The sequence below is a fragment of the Microcaecilia unicolor genome, chromosome 12, assembly GCF_901765095.1.
Source record: "Microcaecilia unicolor chromosome 12, aMicUni1.1, whole genome shotgun sequence".
Taxonomy (NCBI): domain Eukaryota; kingdom Metazoa; phylum Chordata; class Amphibia; order Gymnophiona; family Siphonopidae; genus Microcaecilia; species Microcaecilia unicolor.
The window spans coordinates 77419225-77436164 of NC_044042.1; the positions used below are offsets into that span (position 1 = coordinate 77419225).

A 16940-nucleotide genomic window follows, 5' to 3' on the forward strand; every position below is an offset into this window, starting at 1 on the left:
CCCCGCCTCCCACGTCATCGGCCCCGCCTCCCACGTCATCGGCCCCGCCCAAAACGTCACTAACCCCGCCCAAAAACGTCACTAACCCCGCCCCCCGCAGCCGAAAAAAATCAAAAAGCCGCCCAAAAAGCCGCCCGGAAGCTTAAAAAACCGCCCAAAAAACCGCAACCCGCCGCGGGCAAAAATTTCCCGCGGCGGGTCGCGGAAAACCGCCCAATTGGGCGGTAAAACCGCCCACCTGGCAACACTGTCTCTGACCAACTGCCCACTCGGCCGTTGCCTAGACAACGGAGCTTCCCTGGACATTCCGCCGTCCAAGCAACCAATCAGGTGCTCTACTTGATTTGGAATTCCTCCACCTGTCCATCATGGAACCCCTACCAAACATTCCATTCTCCATTTTAATCAACTGTTTTCCCATTAAAAATCATTAAAAACATATATTTTCCCCAATTTCTACCCCCAAACCTTTCCAATTAACTTCAAAATTTCCATGCCGCCTAATATAAATTTCCCCATAATCCCTATATTTTTAGAATTCAAATTAACCCTTTCCTTACCCCACAATCAAACATTACCCCATAACACCCCTCCGAAAACCCAAAACTCCCCAAAAACCTATCCAAAAATTAGAAGACCCCTTCCCGGACATAATATGTCGAAATTATTAAAATCGGACCATTTAAACCCCCCGAAGCACCCCAAAATGTCCCCCTATTAAATTACCCCCTTAAACCCCAATTTTAAAATTACACCCCCCCTAATTTACCTAAACTAACCCCCCTGAACACAAATCTGCAAACAGAATTTAAATCCGTTAAACCGTTCAGAATCTACGCCCCTCTACCCCTATTATCACATTTTAAATAATATAAAAAATAAAATTTGGGGCCAAATACCCCCTTACCTGAAAGAAGAACTTCCTCTTTCGCTAAGACCCCCGCGAGTTCCGGTCCCGGTGATCTCTCCTCAAAAACGGAGGAAAAACAAAAAAACCTCCGTGGCCGGGCCAAAATTTAGTCCCCGGCTTCGGCCTAGTCGGACAAACGTGCGTTGCCGGTTCGTGCATGAGGCGCGCCGCCTCATGCACGCGCCCCTCGACGTCTTCCCCTCACCGGCCATCTTCAAAAAAAACTGGCATCGCTGCCTTCTGCAGCGCACCTCTTCAGCCCGGAAAATGGGCCCGACGTCCACTTCCCTCGCTGCTTCCAGCGCCGTCCATGGCCACCGCAGCCCCGGACTCCCGCGGTGCTGCCTACCGCTGCCTCTCTCCTGCCCCGCTCCGGTTTACATCTTCAGGCCCGGGAACGTGCTCCATCGCTCCCGGGCCCCAAAACTTGCCGTGCTGCCCCCTCATCTGCCGACATCCGGCAAAAACATGCCCCTGACCTCCTCTTCACCCCCGGGGACGTGCCAATCGTCCCCAGGAGTCAAAAACTTCACTCTGCCTCCTGCAGCGCTCCTGAAACCCGCGCCAATAAAAAAACACTCCAGGGCCCTCTCCAAACCCTGCCCAAAATTTTCCCAAACGGCCCCGGCCCCTCAAAACGCAGGGGAGCCCCAGCCAGACCCGAAAACATTCCCCAGATGTCCCACAGACACCCAGCCTGCTCCTGCAGACCTCAGAGACCCTTCAGAGCCCTAAAAACGGCCCCTCAGGTAAGTATTAAATTTATTCTTTTAATCTTAACTCCATGTTACACTAGCATCCCGCAGTTCTCATAACATGAGTTCATGAAGTTTATTTCTCCAATACCAATATGAGGGTGCCGAGTCTGAGACCCAGTGGTTGAGAATACACTTTTTCCCCAGTATACAGGCCTTGCTTAGAAAGACCTTTTCATCCCGAGACCCCTGCTCCCCTCTATTACTGATTTTTTAAAAATATTTTTGGAAGGGGAAGGAGAGTGGGAGTAGAAATATTAACCAGCTAGCATGTTATATGTAACGTGTGCTAACTGGCTAACGAAGAGCTAATGCAGGAGTACTTAGTGTCTCCTAAACAGGAGATGGTGAATGCTCCTATGTTAACGCGGCTGGGGCTCTTCAGCTTGGAGAAAAGGCGGCTGAGGGGTGATGTGATAGAGGTATATAAAATAAATGAGCGGAGTGGAAAAGCTAGATATGGAGCGTCTGTTTATGCTTTCCAAAAATACTAGGGCAAGGGGGCATGCGATGAAGCTGGAGTGCAGTAAGTTTAAAACAAAAAACAGAACTTCAACAAATGATTGAGGGATTATAGGAGGGCAAGGAAATATTCCAGGGAAGGGGATAGGTAGGAAGGGGGTGGGGAGGGATTGACTTAGGAAAAATGGAATGCAGGAGAGGGGGGAGGGAGGGGAGGGAGGTAGAGAGGGGGGTAAGGTTGATTCCACCACCTGTGGTAGGGAAGGAGTAAAACAAAGGTGGGAATAATCTAGAGTGGAACGTGGAAGGTGGAAAAAACAATAAGAGAATGAAGTGGAAATAATAAGATATGTTAATGTTGATAAAATAAGTCAGTATGACAGCCAAGATACTGGAAAGATGTAAAGAAATGGAACTATATAGTGGAGAATACTAGAGGGACTGTCTACTCAATTGTTTCAAAATGTTTTCAAAGGTTGTAAAATATTTCAAACATTCAATAAAAATTTAAATAAGAGAATATGTTTCTTTACTCAGCGCGTAATTCGACTCTGGAATTCGTTGCCGGAGAATGTGGTTAAGGCGGTTAGCTTAGCAGAGTTTAAGAAAGGTTTGGACGGCTTCCTGAAGGAAAAGGCCATAGAATGTTATTAAATGGATGTAGGGAAAAATCCACTATTCCTGGGACAAGCAGTACAAAATGCTTTGCTCCGTGGATCTTGTCGGGTGATTGTGACCTGGATTGGCCACTGTCGGAGACAGGGTGCTGGGCTTGATGGACCTTTGGTCTGTCCCAGTGTGGCGATGCTTATGCCTTATGTCTAACGCTGCATGTACCATGTGCTAATGTAAGCTACAATAAAATACATTGTACAAAATCCCCCCCAAAATACTGCATTAAATCTGGGCTTAGTGTGTGGTAAAACAACACGTTACCACGCGTTAAGCCCAGACTGTAGCACATTTTAGTGAGAGGGCCTCTAAGATTGTAAGTACTCTGGAGACAGGGAAATATCTGCTGTACCTGAATGCAACTTGCCTTGAACTACCACTGGAAAGGCATAAGCTAAATTCTGTATTGAATGAGAGACAGTTAAATGAGCAGAGCTAGGTAATGTTATTGTTTAGCGAACATTACCGAGCGAACCTACTAGAAAAAGCCCGACAAAGATAAGTGCTAACCTCTACATAAAAAGTAAAAGATTGATTTAGTAGGAGAATTGACATATAAGAGAGGAATAAGGACTTATGAGGATTCCTGCCTGTATCCGCACTGGGAACGCAGAGATCCAGTGGCAGAGCAGAGCGGTGCTTCTCAACATTCAGGGAGCTTGCACCGGGGATCTGAAGTCCCTAACCTCCTAATAGCTGTGTATTTCATAGAGGTTTGCAACAGTTATCATAGAATTAGAATTCAGAGGCAAACATTGAGTGGATCAATTTACAATATTGTTTATAATAGCAATACACCATTCTTTTCTTACAATCTATACTCATTCAGCATCCTCGCAACATTAAAGAGAAGCTGCTGCTCTCTTAACACCCTGCCAGTATGCTGCTCTTCTTATATAAATCACTACTACTAATCATTTCTATAGCGCTACTAGACGTAAACAGCCCTGTACACATTATATACAGGTACTTTCTCTGTACCTAGGGGGCTCACAATCTAAGGTTCTTGTACCTGGGGTAATGGAGGGTTAAGTGACTTGCCCAAGGTCACAAGGAGCTGCAGTGGGACTTGAACCCAGGTTGCCAGGACCAAAGCCCACTGCACTAACCATTAAGCTCCTCCTGCACTCCAGGTATTGCAATGCAGGTAGAATGTGTGAGACACAGTTTGAGGCTGCAAGTGGACTCACTGTTCCACATCCCCACTGACGGTCCCTTACCTTGCTTTACCCGTTTGGTTACAAACTCCAGTTCTGGCAGCGTGTGGATGCTCACAAGGTCCCCCCCACCTCGCTGGCAGATTTTCTTCGCCTCTATCCAGCTCTTCTTCTCGCTGGTGAGCCGGTAGCAGTTGGTCTGGAATCCCTGCCAGCCGGGCTCACAATCCACTTTCACGTTTGCCCAGGACTCTGCAGGGAGGAAGGGAGGGTTATGGAAAGGTCAGTTACAGTATCCCAGAGCCTCCTCATTCCTGATTTCTTAATACCAAACCCTTTTGAACAGAGTCACTTTCGAGAAAGTACTGTGCCTTATATATTCACTGGCTGCTCTTTTGTGGAAAGATCACTCTACTGGTTAAGAGCAGGCATGGTTTAATAATTAAAGCATCAAATTACAAGTCTAAACAGAACCTCAGGAGAGTGTTTAAATGAAACCAGGCCATCCACCCACAAGGTGGTAACATGCATATTTCTGAAGAACAACTAATTGGCAAGTCCATTGCAGTGCTGCTGGGATGAAAGGCTGCATATCATGAAAAGAGTTTACTGATGGTGGTTTAGTTGGGCAGAAGAGCATTAGGAGGGTTCAGGTCCATATGTTTTTATGTTTTATTTATATTTGTACAGGCTTGAAATACCGCCATTCGAAAAGACATCATGGCGGCGAGCAATAGGAAAATAATCAGAGCCATTAAAAACGTAATAAAATGGAGAGGTTGAGTAAGAATAGACCATGTAGTATGGAGGGGGAGGGAGGTGAGAGGGAGGGGGGGAATAGTGTTGGACAAGGTAATATTCCTTGAACATAGGAGAGACTTGTGTATTACCAGTTAAGCATTCAATCTCATGGATGTGTCTACTATGTGGAATCATCAATAAAAACGGTTGAAACATAGAAAGGGCAATATTACACAGAACAGTACACGAGATATTATTGGAATTTAATGTTTGAGTTTATTGCTCACTGTTGCATACTTTTTCTGTAACTGTGCAAAGATTATGTTCAAAGGTATTAGGAATAAGGGGGGAAGGGGAGAAAACTGTAATAATAATTTGATGATAGCAGCTTAGGCTTAATGTACATAGGATTGACCTGTTTACTACCAGTTATGTACTTAATCTTATGGATGTGTTTACCATGTGGAATATAAAAACGTAATAAAAACATATAAATAAAAACATATGGAGCGGCATAATCGAACGGGGCGCCCAGGTTTTCCTGAGGACATCCTCGCAGGACGTCCCTGCGAAGGGGCGGGGAAACCTGTATTACTGAAACAAGATGGGCGGCCATCTTTCATTTTGATAATAAGGTCGGGGATGCCCAAATTGCGAAATTTAGGTCGACCTTAGAGATGGTCGTCCTTAGAGATGGTCGTCCCCGGTTTTCGGCGATAATGGAAACCGAGGACGCCCATCTCAGACATGACCAAATCCAAGCCATTTGGTCATGGGAGGAGCCAGCATTCGTAGTGCACTGGTCCCCCTGACATGCCAAGACACCAACCGGGCACCCTAGGGGGCACTGCAGTGAACTTCACAAATTGCTCCCAGGTGCACAGCTCCCTTACCTTGTGTGCTGAGCCCCCCAAAACCCACTCCCCACAACTGTATAACACTACCATAGCCCTAAGGGGTGAAGGGGGCCACCTACATGTGGGTACAGTGGGTTTTGAAGGGCTCACATTTACCACCACAAGTGTAACAGGTAGGGGGGGATGGGCCTGGGTCCGCCTGTCTGAAGTGCACTGCAGTACCCACTAAAACTGCTCCAGGAACCTGCATACTGCTGTCATGGAGCTGGGTAAGACATTTGAGGCTGGCATAGAGGCTGGCAAAAAATATTTTTAAAGTTTTTTTTTGAGGGTGGGAGGGGGTTAGTGATCACTGGGGGAGTAAGGGGAAGTCATCCCCGATTCCCTCTGGTGGTCATCGGGTCAGTTCGGGCACCTTTTTGAGGCTTGGTCATAAGAAAAAATGGACCAAGTAAAGTCGGCTAAGTGTTCGTCAGGGATGCCCTTCTTTTTTCCATTATCGGCCGAGGACGCCCATGTGTTAAGCACGCCCCAGTCCCACCTTCGCTACGCTTACAGCATGCCCCCGGGAACTTTGGTCGTCCCCAAGATGGAAAGCAGTTGGGGACGCCCAAAATAGGCTTTCGATTATGCCAATTTGGGCAACCCTGGGAGAAGGACGCCCAGCTTCCGATTTGTGTCGAAAGATTGGCGTCCTTCTCTTTCGAAAAAAAGCCTGATGACCACACAAAACAAAGACATATTCAATAATGAGACCCAAAAAAGGAAGGGGGCAATGTAGTAGCACAATAGTATTAAACTGAATTACAAACAAATAACGGAACACAGTAATCTGAAAGATAAATAACAGAAGAAACGCAAAAAAAGATTCTAATAAACTGAAAGAAGATCTCTCAAGGGGCAAAATCGGCTAAGGCCCAACTAAACAGCAAAGGTTTTAAAAAGGCTTTAAATGTTGGTAATGAAAGTTTGGAGCGAATATCAACTGGGAGCATCTTCCACAAAGTGGGGACAACACAGCAACGTCACAAGATGAGGCAAATACTAATTTCCTGCGTGAGGGAACAACTAAGAAAAATTACAACCGTTTTGATGTAGAATGCTGCGGAAAGTGAAATATCACGTTTTATAAATACAGAGTAAATAAAAATAAAATAAACCCCTACTGTTAGGTTTACTACAGCTCACCTGTGGAGAATGGGTCATCTAACCTGGTTTTCTTTTTGCAAGCATAGGGGAACGCCATGCCGCAGTTCCGGGTCTGCCACTTTCCCGAGGACTCGGTCCGGACCATGGCACAGTTCTCTTCATTGGAATTACTGGGCTGATCTACAAATGAAAGAGGAATTATGAGGACAGCACTCAAACAGGATAAACAGAGTTATGGGGCTGAGTAGGCTGGGAGCTGAGGCATTGTTCCAGGCCTCTTTACATGATGGTGGCAGACATTTCGTAGCATTTCAAATCTCTGTAGGTGCACTTGTGCCATCAGAGTATCTCCAAGCAGTGGTCTGCAGCGCACACTACCGGTTGGGCTTGCTTCAGAGATATTTAGAATCACAGTCTGGCCGATATTCAGCCGGTGACCCCGCCGGCGCTAAAACCAGAAATTCAATGCCGGGCCCTGTGCAGAATTGAATTTCCAATTTTTTAAAAGCCGGCTAGCGCATGCTTGATTAAGTCAATATTCAGGCTTAACCGGCCATGGGCTAGCCATATAGGCAGGACAGCTATTTGTGTGTCCTATTTATGGTAAGCGTGGCTGGTTAGATCTGAATATTGGAAACTAACCAGACTCTGCCCCTGAAACGCCCCAGCCCTGGCCCATTCAGTTCATAGCACTGACATAGCTACTTGGGGCCATAGGGGCCTGGGCCCCTGTAGATTTGGCCCTGGACACCCCCTGCCAACGACACTCTCGACCCCCCCCTCCCGCCGCCAACCTTCCCCCGCCGTCGCCTACCTTTGCTGGCAGGGGACCCCAACCCCCACCAGCCGAGGTCCTCTTCTTCTCGCAAAAGGCTTCCTTCTGTTTCTGACGTCCTGAACACGTCAGAAACAGAAGGAAGCCTTTTGCGAGAAGAAGAGGACCTCGGCTGGTGGGGGTTGGGGTCCTCCGCCAGCAAAGGTAGGCGACGGCGGGTTGGCAGTGGGGGGGGGGGGGGTCGAGAGGGTCATCGGCAGAGGGGGGCAAAGTTGGTGGCGGCAGCAGGGTCAGCAATGGCGGGGGAGGTCGGCGATGCTGGGGGGGGCTAAAATGTGCCCCCTCACCTCAGGGTCTGGACCCCCCTCCCGCCAAAGTCTGGCTATGCCCCTGGGTAAAAGTGGCCTTGGTGCGTGGCAATTTTCACATGACCACACTACCACAGGCCACTTTTTCCCACAGCTTTGTAAATGGGCCCCTTAGTAATAGATATCTGGCACTGAAATACTCTAAAGGACTTTTGCTAAGAACACTTTGCTATGGGTTTAGCCCTGTTCTTTCAATCATTCTAATTATTTGACTGGGTTATAGTTATAATACTGGTGAGAAAATCCACCACCTTGGGGCTCATTTTCAAAGCACTTAGGGCCCTTTTTACCAAATTGTGGCAAAAAGGGGCCAGCGCTGGCGTAGGCACGTGTTTTACATGTGCGTCGAGACCCCCTTTTACCACAGCTGGTAAAAGGGAAGTCTTGCTTTCCTACAGTAAAACACTTGCCACGCGGCCATTTCAGGGGGGAAGCTCTTATCGCCACCCATTGAGGTGGCGGTAAGGGCTCCCATGCTTACTGCCACTTAGTGAAAGGAGCCCTTAGACTTACTGAGTTCCATAGGTTACTATTCCCCCCCCCCCCTTTTTTACAAAGCTATTCGGCAATGGCGACACAGCCCATTCACTTTTGAATGGGCTGTGTCGGCATTACGCACTGGCAGCTGCTAGCACAACTTTATAAAAAGGGGTCTATGTAACTATTGGGCTCATTTTCGAAAGAGAAGGGCGCCCATCTTTCGACACAAATCGGGAGATGGGCGTCCTTCTCCCAGGGTCACCCAAATCGGCATAATCTAAAGTCGATTTTGGGCGCCCTCAACTGCTTTCTGTCACGGGGACGACCAAAGTTCCTGGGGGCGTGTCGAAGCATAGTGAAGGTAGAACTGGGGCGTGTCTAACACATGGGCATCCTCAACCGATAATGAAAAAAAAAGGGTGTCCCTGACGAGCACTTGGGCGACTTTACTTGGTCCATTTTTTCTTATGACCAAGCCTCAAAAAGGTGCCCGAACTGACCAGATGACCACCAGAGGGAATCAGGGATGACCTCCCCTTACTCCCCAAGCAGTCACTAACCCCCTCCCACCCTAAAAAAAAACCTTTTTAAATATTTTTTTGCCAGCCTCAAATGTCATACCCAGCTCACTGACAGCAGTATGCAGGTCCCTGGAGTGGGTGCAGTGCACCAGGCAGGCGGATCCAGGCCCATCCCCCCTCCCTGTTACACTTGTTGTGGTAAATGTGAGCCCTTCAAAACCCACCAGAAACCCACTGTACCCACATGTAGGTGGCCCCCTTCACCCCTTAGGGCCATGGTAGTGGTGCACAGTTGTGGGGAGTGGGTTTGGGGGGGGGGGGGTTGGGGGGTTCAGCACTATGCACATGGGAGCAATTTGTGAAGTCCACTGCAGTGCCCCCTAGGGTGCCCGGTTGGTGTCCTGGCATGTCAGGGGGACTAGTGCACTACGAATGCTGGCTCCTCCCATGACCAAATGGCTTGGATTTGGTCGTTTCTAAGATGGGCGTCCTCGGTTTCCATTATCGCCAAAAACCAGGGATGACCATCTCTAAGGACAACCATCTCTAAGGTCGACCTAAATGTTGAGATTTGGGCGTCCCCGACCGTATTATCGAAACGAAAGATGGCAGCCCATCTTGTTTCGATAATACAGGTTTCCCTGCCCCTTCGCGGGGACATCCTGCGAGGATGTCCTCAGGAAAACTTGGGCGCCCCGTTCGATTATGCCCCTCTTTGTAAGTCTAAGTGCTTTGAAAATATGCCTCCTTGTCCTACTGGACACAGAAGTTGCCTGAGGTCCTCTGCTCAGTTCTTTTTTTATTATTATTATTATACAAAGAAACAAAGAGAAAAATATGCAAAACAGAAAATATCACATTAAAAAAATCAATATACATTATAGCCCACATCTAGGGAACTGAAATGAGCTGACAGGAGAGAAAGAAACAAAAAAAAAAGAAAGTTCCACCACAGCACCAAAAACAGGCAGTACAAAATATTCAGTTTTCTCCATCATAATAAAACAAACCAAAAAACCTGTCCAGAAAGTACCGGTTTATCCAAAAGAAAGTATTCTAAATAAGGATCAACAAAAGTGTATCTGTTATTTTCATACTGGACCAGGCATTTGCAGGGAAATTTCTGGAAACAAGTTGCCCCCACAACCAAAGCTTTCGGTTTCAGCTGCAGGAATTGCTTTTTACGAAGCTGAGTCTGCCTGGCCACATCTGAGAACAAATAGATTTGCCGACCACAGAAAGGCACAGTCTTTTTTGAGAAATAAATCTTAAGTATAGTGGGGGATTTTTTTTTTTTTCAATTTCAGAAGAAAATCTAACTAAAAAGGTGGCTCTCTTTACTACCAAATCCTGTGAGGATTCCAGAAACTGAGAGAGAGATAACTTTCTACTGAAATAGACACAACCTGATCCATTTCACCCTCCTCTCCTTTTACTAAGTGGCAGTAAGCCCAACGTGGGCTTACCGCTCGCTAGAACGGAGGTACTGCCAGGCTACCGCAGCAGCCCGGCGGTACTTCCCACCCCTACCGCGACGTTATTTCCGGCGCTACAAAAATTTATTTATTTTTGTAGCGCTGGACTGTACCCAGCAGTAATTGGGCAGTGCCGAGTTAGTGTGGGAGCCCTTACTGTGGGTGGCGGTAAGGGTTCCCCCCTGAAATGGCCGCACGGCAAGTGCTTTACTTGCCGCCTGGCCATTTCCTGCAGGAAAACGAGAACTTCCTTTTTACCAGCTGCGGTAAAAGGGGGCCTCCGACAACAACGACAACGTCGACCCCCTTTTGCCACAGCTTGGTAAAAGGGGCCCTTGACATAATACATACTCTCAACAGATAAAGAATCTGTTTGAGGGTATTGGAGAACATTCGTCAGATACATTTTCAATAGCTCTAGGGGAGCCAGATAATGAGTCGCTGGAAAGATAAATATCCTAAAGGTTCTCGATTTGTTGCTTATTTTCCAAAGCTTCCACGTGCGAATGGACTGAGCAACTATCCTTAACAGCAGAAACAGCTGTAGATTGTAAAGTAGCAACAGACTGATCAGTCTTGCATGGTGCTGTTTCTATTTTCAAAAGTCTCTGGTCAAATTCAATCACCTTAGCAGAACTTTCTTGAGAGAAAGTGAAGGAATAGTCCCTTGAACCGAATGTTCAATCTTCTTAACAACTTGCTAAATGTCTTGAAATGAAACCACCTTATCAGACTCTCTGCTCAGTTCTGTTATTACAGTAAGACATATTGGTGTGGGGGGAGACAGCAGGGCCATCGAGAGGGGGACGGGGGATGGGGGACGGGGGGGGGGGGGGGGGGGGAAGACTCCCCGGGCCCAGCCTCCAAGGTGGGGCCTGGCACCGGCAAGGTTTCGAGGGAGCAGAAGTTTCCTCCTGCCTGCTTCCGGGTCTCTCTTTTTCCTGCTCCTCTTTGCCAGGACTCAGATGATTGCATTAACACGATAACCCGGGTCCCGGCACACAGGAGCAGGAGATGACAGAACAAGGGCGGAGCAGACACAGGAGTGGTGGGGGTGGCAGCCCACGTGTGGGGGGCAGACCGAGCTTACGGGGAGGCACGGCAGCGGCCCAGGTGGGGGGAGGGGCGGTCCCACCCTGGGCCTGGCTGTGTCTCTCAGCGGACCTGGGAGACAGTCCTCGCACATGAATTTCCTACCTATGACATCTGTGGAAACCTGATTTTCAGAGATTCAAATTATTCAACCTTTCATCTTTCTGAGGTAGAAAGCTGAGGATAATAAATGTTTATAATACACTGTATATAAATTATTTGGGGTTTTTCCTACAAATTATACAGTGGTTCCTAAGGTACTTGCATGGACAAAACTTTAAATGACTCTTTAATGACTGCTAATGACTCCTGGGAAGCAAATCATTATTCATGATCCTATCTTCATTTTATTATTGCATTTTTTAATTATGTAGTCAACTGTTTAGATATTAATCCAATTTGTACACTGCAAACAAATTAACTAAATTTTCCAGCTGGGCACAGCTTATCTACTGTGCAAGAAGCCACGTATGAAAAGCGGTATATTCAGCCAAATAAACCACAACCATAAACCATAGTGATATTCTTTAGACCATAACTAACTGGGTCTTATCCAAAATACAGAGGTGGGCAAGTTGGTCTCCCCCCCCCCCCCCCCCAACAAGGAAATAGACTTTACTTACTATTTTCCCAGTTGAGATATTTCAGAGGAGAGTTGTCCGACCACTGCCAGCCACCACTGATGTCCAAATCATTAAGCCCGATCCAGAGGGCGGAACTGTATCCAGTCAGCAGTCCTAGAAGGGAGAGAGGAGAGAGCAGAGAAGAAGTAGGGAGAAGAGAAGTAAGGACGAATATAGGTGAAGCTCAAGGTAAAAAAGAATACTGAAGCATCAAAGACAAACTCTTTGGTACCCAAAAGATCTCTGTTTTGTGATACATGTTAATGATAAATCAGTTTTAGAGGTCCCATAAGATATAGTTTTGAACGTGTTCCCTTCTTTAGCAAGCCAACAATAGACACTAGAGAGTGTGATGGGGATGTACCCATGGGTGAGCCTGGGCCTGGGCTCCTCCACTTTTGCCTTGGGCCCCCTTCTACCAGCCAGGAGCACCACTGGTGTAGCTGGTAGGGATCCCCAAGCTCCGCCAGCTGAAGAAATCCAGAGCCTGCCCAGAGTCAGCTGTACAGTGCAGTGAAGAAGCCGGCAGACAGCATCAACACTTTGAGCCGCTGCCCCTGGCACTGTCTAGTTCTCATGGAAACACTTCCTGATGCTGATCTGCATCGAGCAGTGATAGCCCCACAGTACTCAATGTGCTGACACTGCCAGCGACAAAGTGCTGATACTGGATGCTGGCTTCTTCACTGTTGACTCAGGGCAGGTTCTGGATTCCTTTAGCTGGCGGGCCTGGAGATAATTTTCATTTTGGTGGGGGCAGTGAGAGAGGGAGAAAGGAAAGGCAAAGGACATAAGGTACTCAGCACCCAATGTCTCCCCATGTTAACTGTTGCTCCCCCCCACCAAAAAAAAAAAATTCATTTATGGCTATGCCACTGGAGAGTGAAAAAGAGCCAACTAACCCATGATGAAAAGGTAATGCATGCGTACTATGACCAGGACAGGAGGTGAAATGAGCAATAAATGCATGATTGACTATGACCGGAACAGGACTTGAGGCCATCCTGATTTTACTTCCAGCCAGTCTTGGAGTTTCACTTTCACTTCATATCTCCTGGTCTCTCACCTATCCACCCCCATCCTGTTAGACTGTCACTGAAATGCTTTGATGTTTCACTTATATATACTGTCATCTACCAACATTTGCTTATTTCCGATCTGACGAAGAAGGACAACCTTCGAAAGCTAATCAAGAAATGTATTGTTATGTCCAATAAAAAAGGTATCATCTTATTTTCTTTTCCATGTTTTATTTTGTTTTATTTCTATTGATTACCTTTTAAAAGTGGACTAACACGGCTACCACACCTCTCCACTTTCACTACGAAAGGCAGGACTCCCAGTCCATACAGACAATGGGTCAGCTTAAAACTAGAAATAAATCCAGGTCATCTGGGAAAGACTAGGCCATTTGGTGCCATCTAATAAGTGCAAATGAACAGATTTGTACATTCAGGCTGTGCCACTATCTTTGGGCCCCCATCTCTTACCGTTGATATACGTCTGTTCATGGAGCTCATTGATACTCAGCAGGCTGGCCCCCTGCTGATTGCAGCTCACCAACGCCTCGTTCCAGGACAGGGCAGATTGGAAGTTAAACTGGTAGCAGCTGCCAGTCAGCGGGTCCTTGTCCCAGAATGTCTCACAGTCGCTGCCTGCAAGCCAATAGAAAGCAAAAGGTTTAAAGGAAGATGGGGCCCACTCAGTTCCAATTCCCTGTATCTTACTCTTGTATTTTTGGAACATGTGAACAGCCAAGAAACGAGTACAAAATTTTAATTACAAACAAACTGAGGAGAGAAATACCTCCCGTGGTCTTAACCATAATGTGGAAAGAAAGAAACCGAGGGGTATGCAGCACAGTAGGAGGTATAGTATTGGTTACAGAGGGCAGGAGTTCTCGTGCATGCATATTAAGGCTCCTGTTTACAAAGTTGCACTAGCAGCTGCTGTGTGGCAATGCAAACACAGCTTTGTAAACAGAGAGGTAAGTCTTTTCTAGAGATTTCACTGCTTGGAATCCTCTCTGGTCGGCACTGTCACGTGGTGACATAAGCACTTGTGTGACTCAAATATCCAGCTCTCCATGGAAAACATCTGTTACAGGTATGTAACTCTATTTTTCCTGCAGCCACGGAAACAGGAAGTTGCATCAGAGGAGGCGGGACACAGTTGCAGGAAGGATCTCGGGGCTGGAGGAGGAAGCTGCTTGTATTGCAGATGCTGCCTACAACCCAAACAAGTACAATGGTGCTGAACCAGTTAATACAAGATTTAAAATTTTAATCATGAGATTAGTTGCAATTAAAAATTTTAATTGTCCAACATCCCTAGTATCAGTCAAGCAGACTGCGAGACTAGAGTATGCCAGACTTTCTTTGCCATTACTGTACTCATTTTTTAAATTATTGTTTTCTTTGTCCTTTCAATATAAGTGGTGTTCTTTTTTTAATTATATTAGCCTGTAAACTGCTTTGTGGTAATTTTTTTACTAAAGGCATTATTGTAAGTCATGAATAAACAATAAACAGATAAAAACACAAGAATAGCCTTACTGGGTCAGACCAATGGTTCATCTAGACCAGTATCCTGCTTCCAGCAGTGGCCAATTCATGTCACAAGTATCTGACAGAATCCAAAATAGTAGCAACATTCCATGCTACCAATCCTAGGGCAAGCAGTGGCTTCCCCCATGTCCATCTCAATAACAGATTATGGACTTTTCCTCCAGGAACTTGTCCAAACCTTTTTTTAAACCCAGATATGCTAACCTCCGTTACCACATCCTCTGGCAATGAGTTCCAGAGCTGAACTATTCTTTGAGTGAAAAAATATTTCCTCCTATTTGTTTTTAAAGTATTTCTGTGTGATTTCATTGAGTGTCCCCTGGTTTTCATACTTTTTGAATGAGCAAAAAATTGATTCACCTCCACTCACTCCACACCACTCAGGATTTTGTAGACCTCAATCATATTCCCCATCAGCCATCTCTTTTTCAAGCTGAAGAGCCCTAACCTCCTTAGTTTTTCCTCATATGGGAGCAGTTCCATCCCCTCTATCATTTTGGTCGCTCTTTTTTTAACCTTTTCTAATTCCGTTATATCTTTTTTGAGATATGGCGACCAGCATTGAATGAGGTGAGGTTGCACCATGAAGTGATATAGAGGCATTATAATATTCTAGGTCTTATTTTGCATCCTGTTCCTAATAATTTCTAGCATCCTGTTTGCTTTTTTGGCCGCCACCGCACACTGGGCAGAACATTTCAGTGTATTGCCTACAATGACTAGGTCTTTTCTTGAACTCCTAAAGTGGACCCTAGCATCAGATAAGTATGATTTGGCTTATTCTTCCCAATGTGCATCACTTTGCATTTGTCTACATTAAATTTCATTTGTCATTTGGATGTCCAGTCTTCCAGTTTCCTAAGGTCTTCCTGTAATTGAAGGATCAGTACCCAGATCCATGTCATAAGGGAACAAATTTAGGGGTCCTTTGACTACACTGTATTAAGTGCTAATGTGTGCTTAATAGCCGCATTGAGCCTGCCATGAGTGGGAAAGTGCGGGGTACAAATGTAACTAAAATAAAAAAAAATAATAATAAAAAATAAATGTGGGAAAAAAAAGCTTATTACAAAACACGTTAAAGCGTTTTGCGGTAATTTGCATGTCAGTGCTTGCTAATGACATACTATTTATTTTTTGGGTATTTTTTGGGAGGGTCGTGCCATGGGTGGGGGATGGGCGCTAAGTGGATATTGCAGACAATACAGGAGCCCTCAGTGCCTCGTAAAGAGGAGGCAGTAAATGCTTCTGTGTTAGTAGTTTTGCAAATCTCGCACACTAATGGAAACATTAGTGCAGGACCTAAAAACATAAAAAATTAAAAAACCCTATTTGTGGGCCATGTTAAAAATGGACTTAGCATGCAGGAAAGTCCTTGTTAAAATTGAAATTTGCAGTCTTTCACCGCATTTGAAAAAGTAGACTCTTGTCCTTGACTGCTGGTTAGTCTATAAAGAGCCTCGGTCATTTTTGCAACTCTAGATTAATACGGCCACCCCTCCAAGGGTCTTCTCTAAATGTGACTAAGGTGAAAGGATGAGGTAAAGCTTGTGAATGATGACACTTACTCTTCACGGGACAGAACCCCCACTTCTCTTCTTTGTTGTAGTCCGTGGTGGTGGCACACCACAGATGTCCATCTTCACGACCCATGGTGGTGCAGTCGTAGAACCACTGGTTGTAATACTTGAAAGGGATGGCACATGGTCTTCCATTAGAGTTTCCTTGAATTGTGTATATATCTGCATGGGGAGAACATAGGCAGCAACCAATCAGAAAAGTGTCACTGCAGGGAGCTGTCTGATTGGCTATTCAGCCTGTAAATTCTTGCCACATGGGGATGTGCTTAATTCAAAGTGCATAGGGATGGTGATCTTTTATAAAACCTTTGGATTTTCTGTAATCTACCTAGTAGCACTGTGCAGACAAAGAAAGAGGAAACCTCTAATGGGCCGATGATCAAAGGCAAATGAGGGTGCTAAAGGCCATTAGCGCCGGACTAGTGCCTGCGTTTGCCTTCGCCCTATGATCAGAGTCGGCGAGCGCGTGCACAAGGAGCTCGCTGACTCTGAGTGCATGCGTGCTAAACAGGGCATTAGGTATTCCCTCCCAGTGCTCAGCGGGCAGCGCACCAAACATTGGTGCTGCTCCTGTAGCAAACTCTACGCCAGCTCGGAGCTGGCGTTAGGGTTTGAAGAGCATTGGGGAGGAATGGGGAGCCCTGTCCAACATGCATTTGCATGCTTACAGGCAGGGCCACTGAAGGACATAGGCAGGCCTGGGGCAGAACCGGACTGCCACAAGACACCCTCTCCCTCACTGCCACTCCCACCCGC

General features: G+C 46.3%; 1 protein-coding gene across 1 annotated transcript in view; it reads right to left on the reverse strand.

Annotated features, from left to right (window-relative positions):
• MRC2 (mannose receptor C type 2) overlaps positions 1 to 16940 on the reverse strand; it is a 128739-nt gene that overhangs the window by 66377 nt on the left and 45422 nt on the right. Inside the window, exons 3-7 of the mRNA XM_030220735.1 lie at positions 16173 to 16346; positions 13528 to 13692; positions 12038 to 12151; positions 6743 to 6883; positions 4020 to 4208 (exon numbers count right to left, since the gene is read on the reverse strand). Coding sequence (XP_030076595.1) covers positions 4020 to 4208; positions 6743 to 6883; positions 12038 to 12151; positions 13528 to 13692; positions 16173 to 16346 — 783 coding nt within the window. The remainder of the gene's footprint in view (positions 1 to 4019; positions 4209 to 6742; positions 6884 to 12037; positions 12152 to 13527; positions 13693 to 16172; positions 16347 to 16940) is intronic.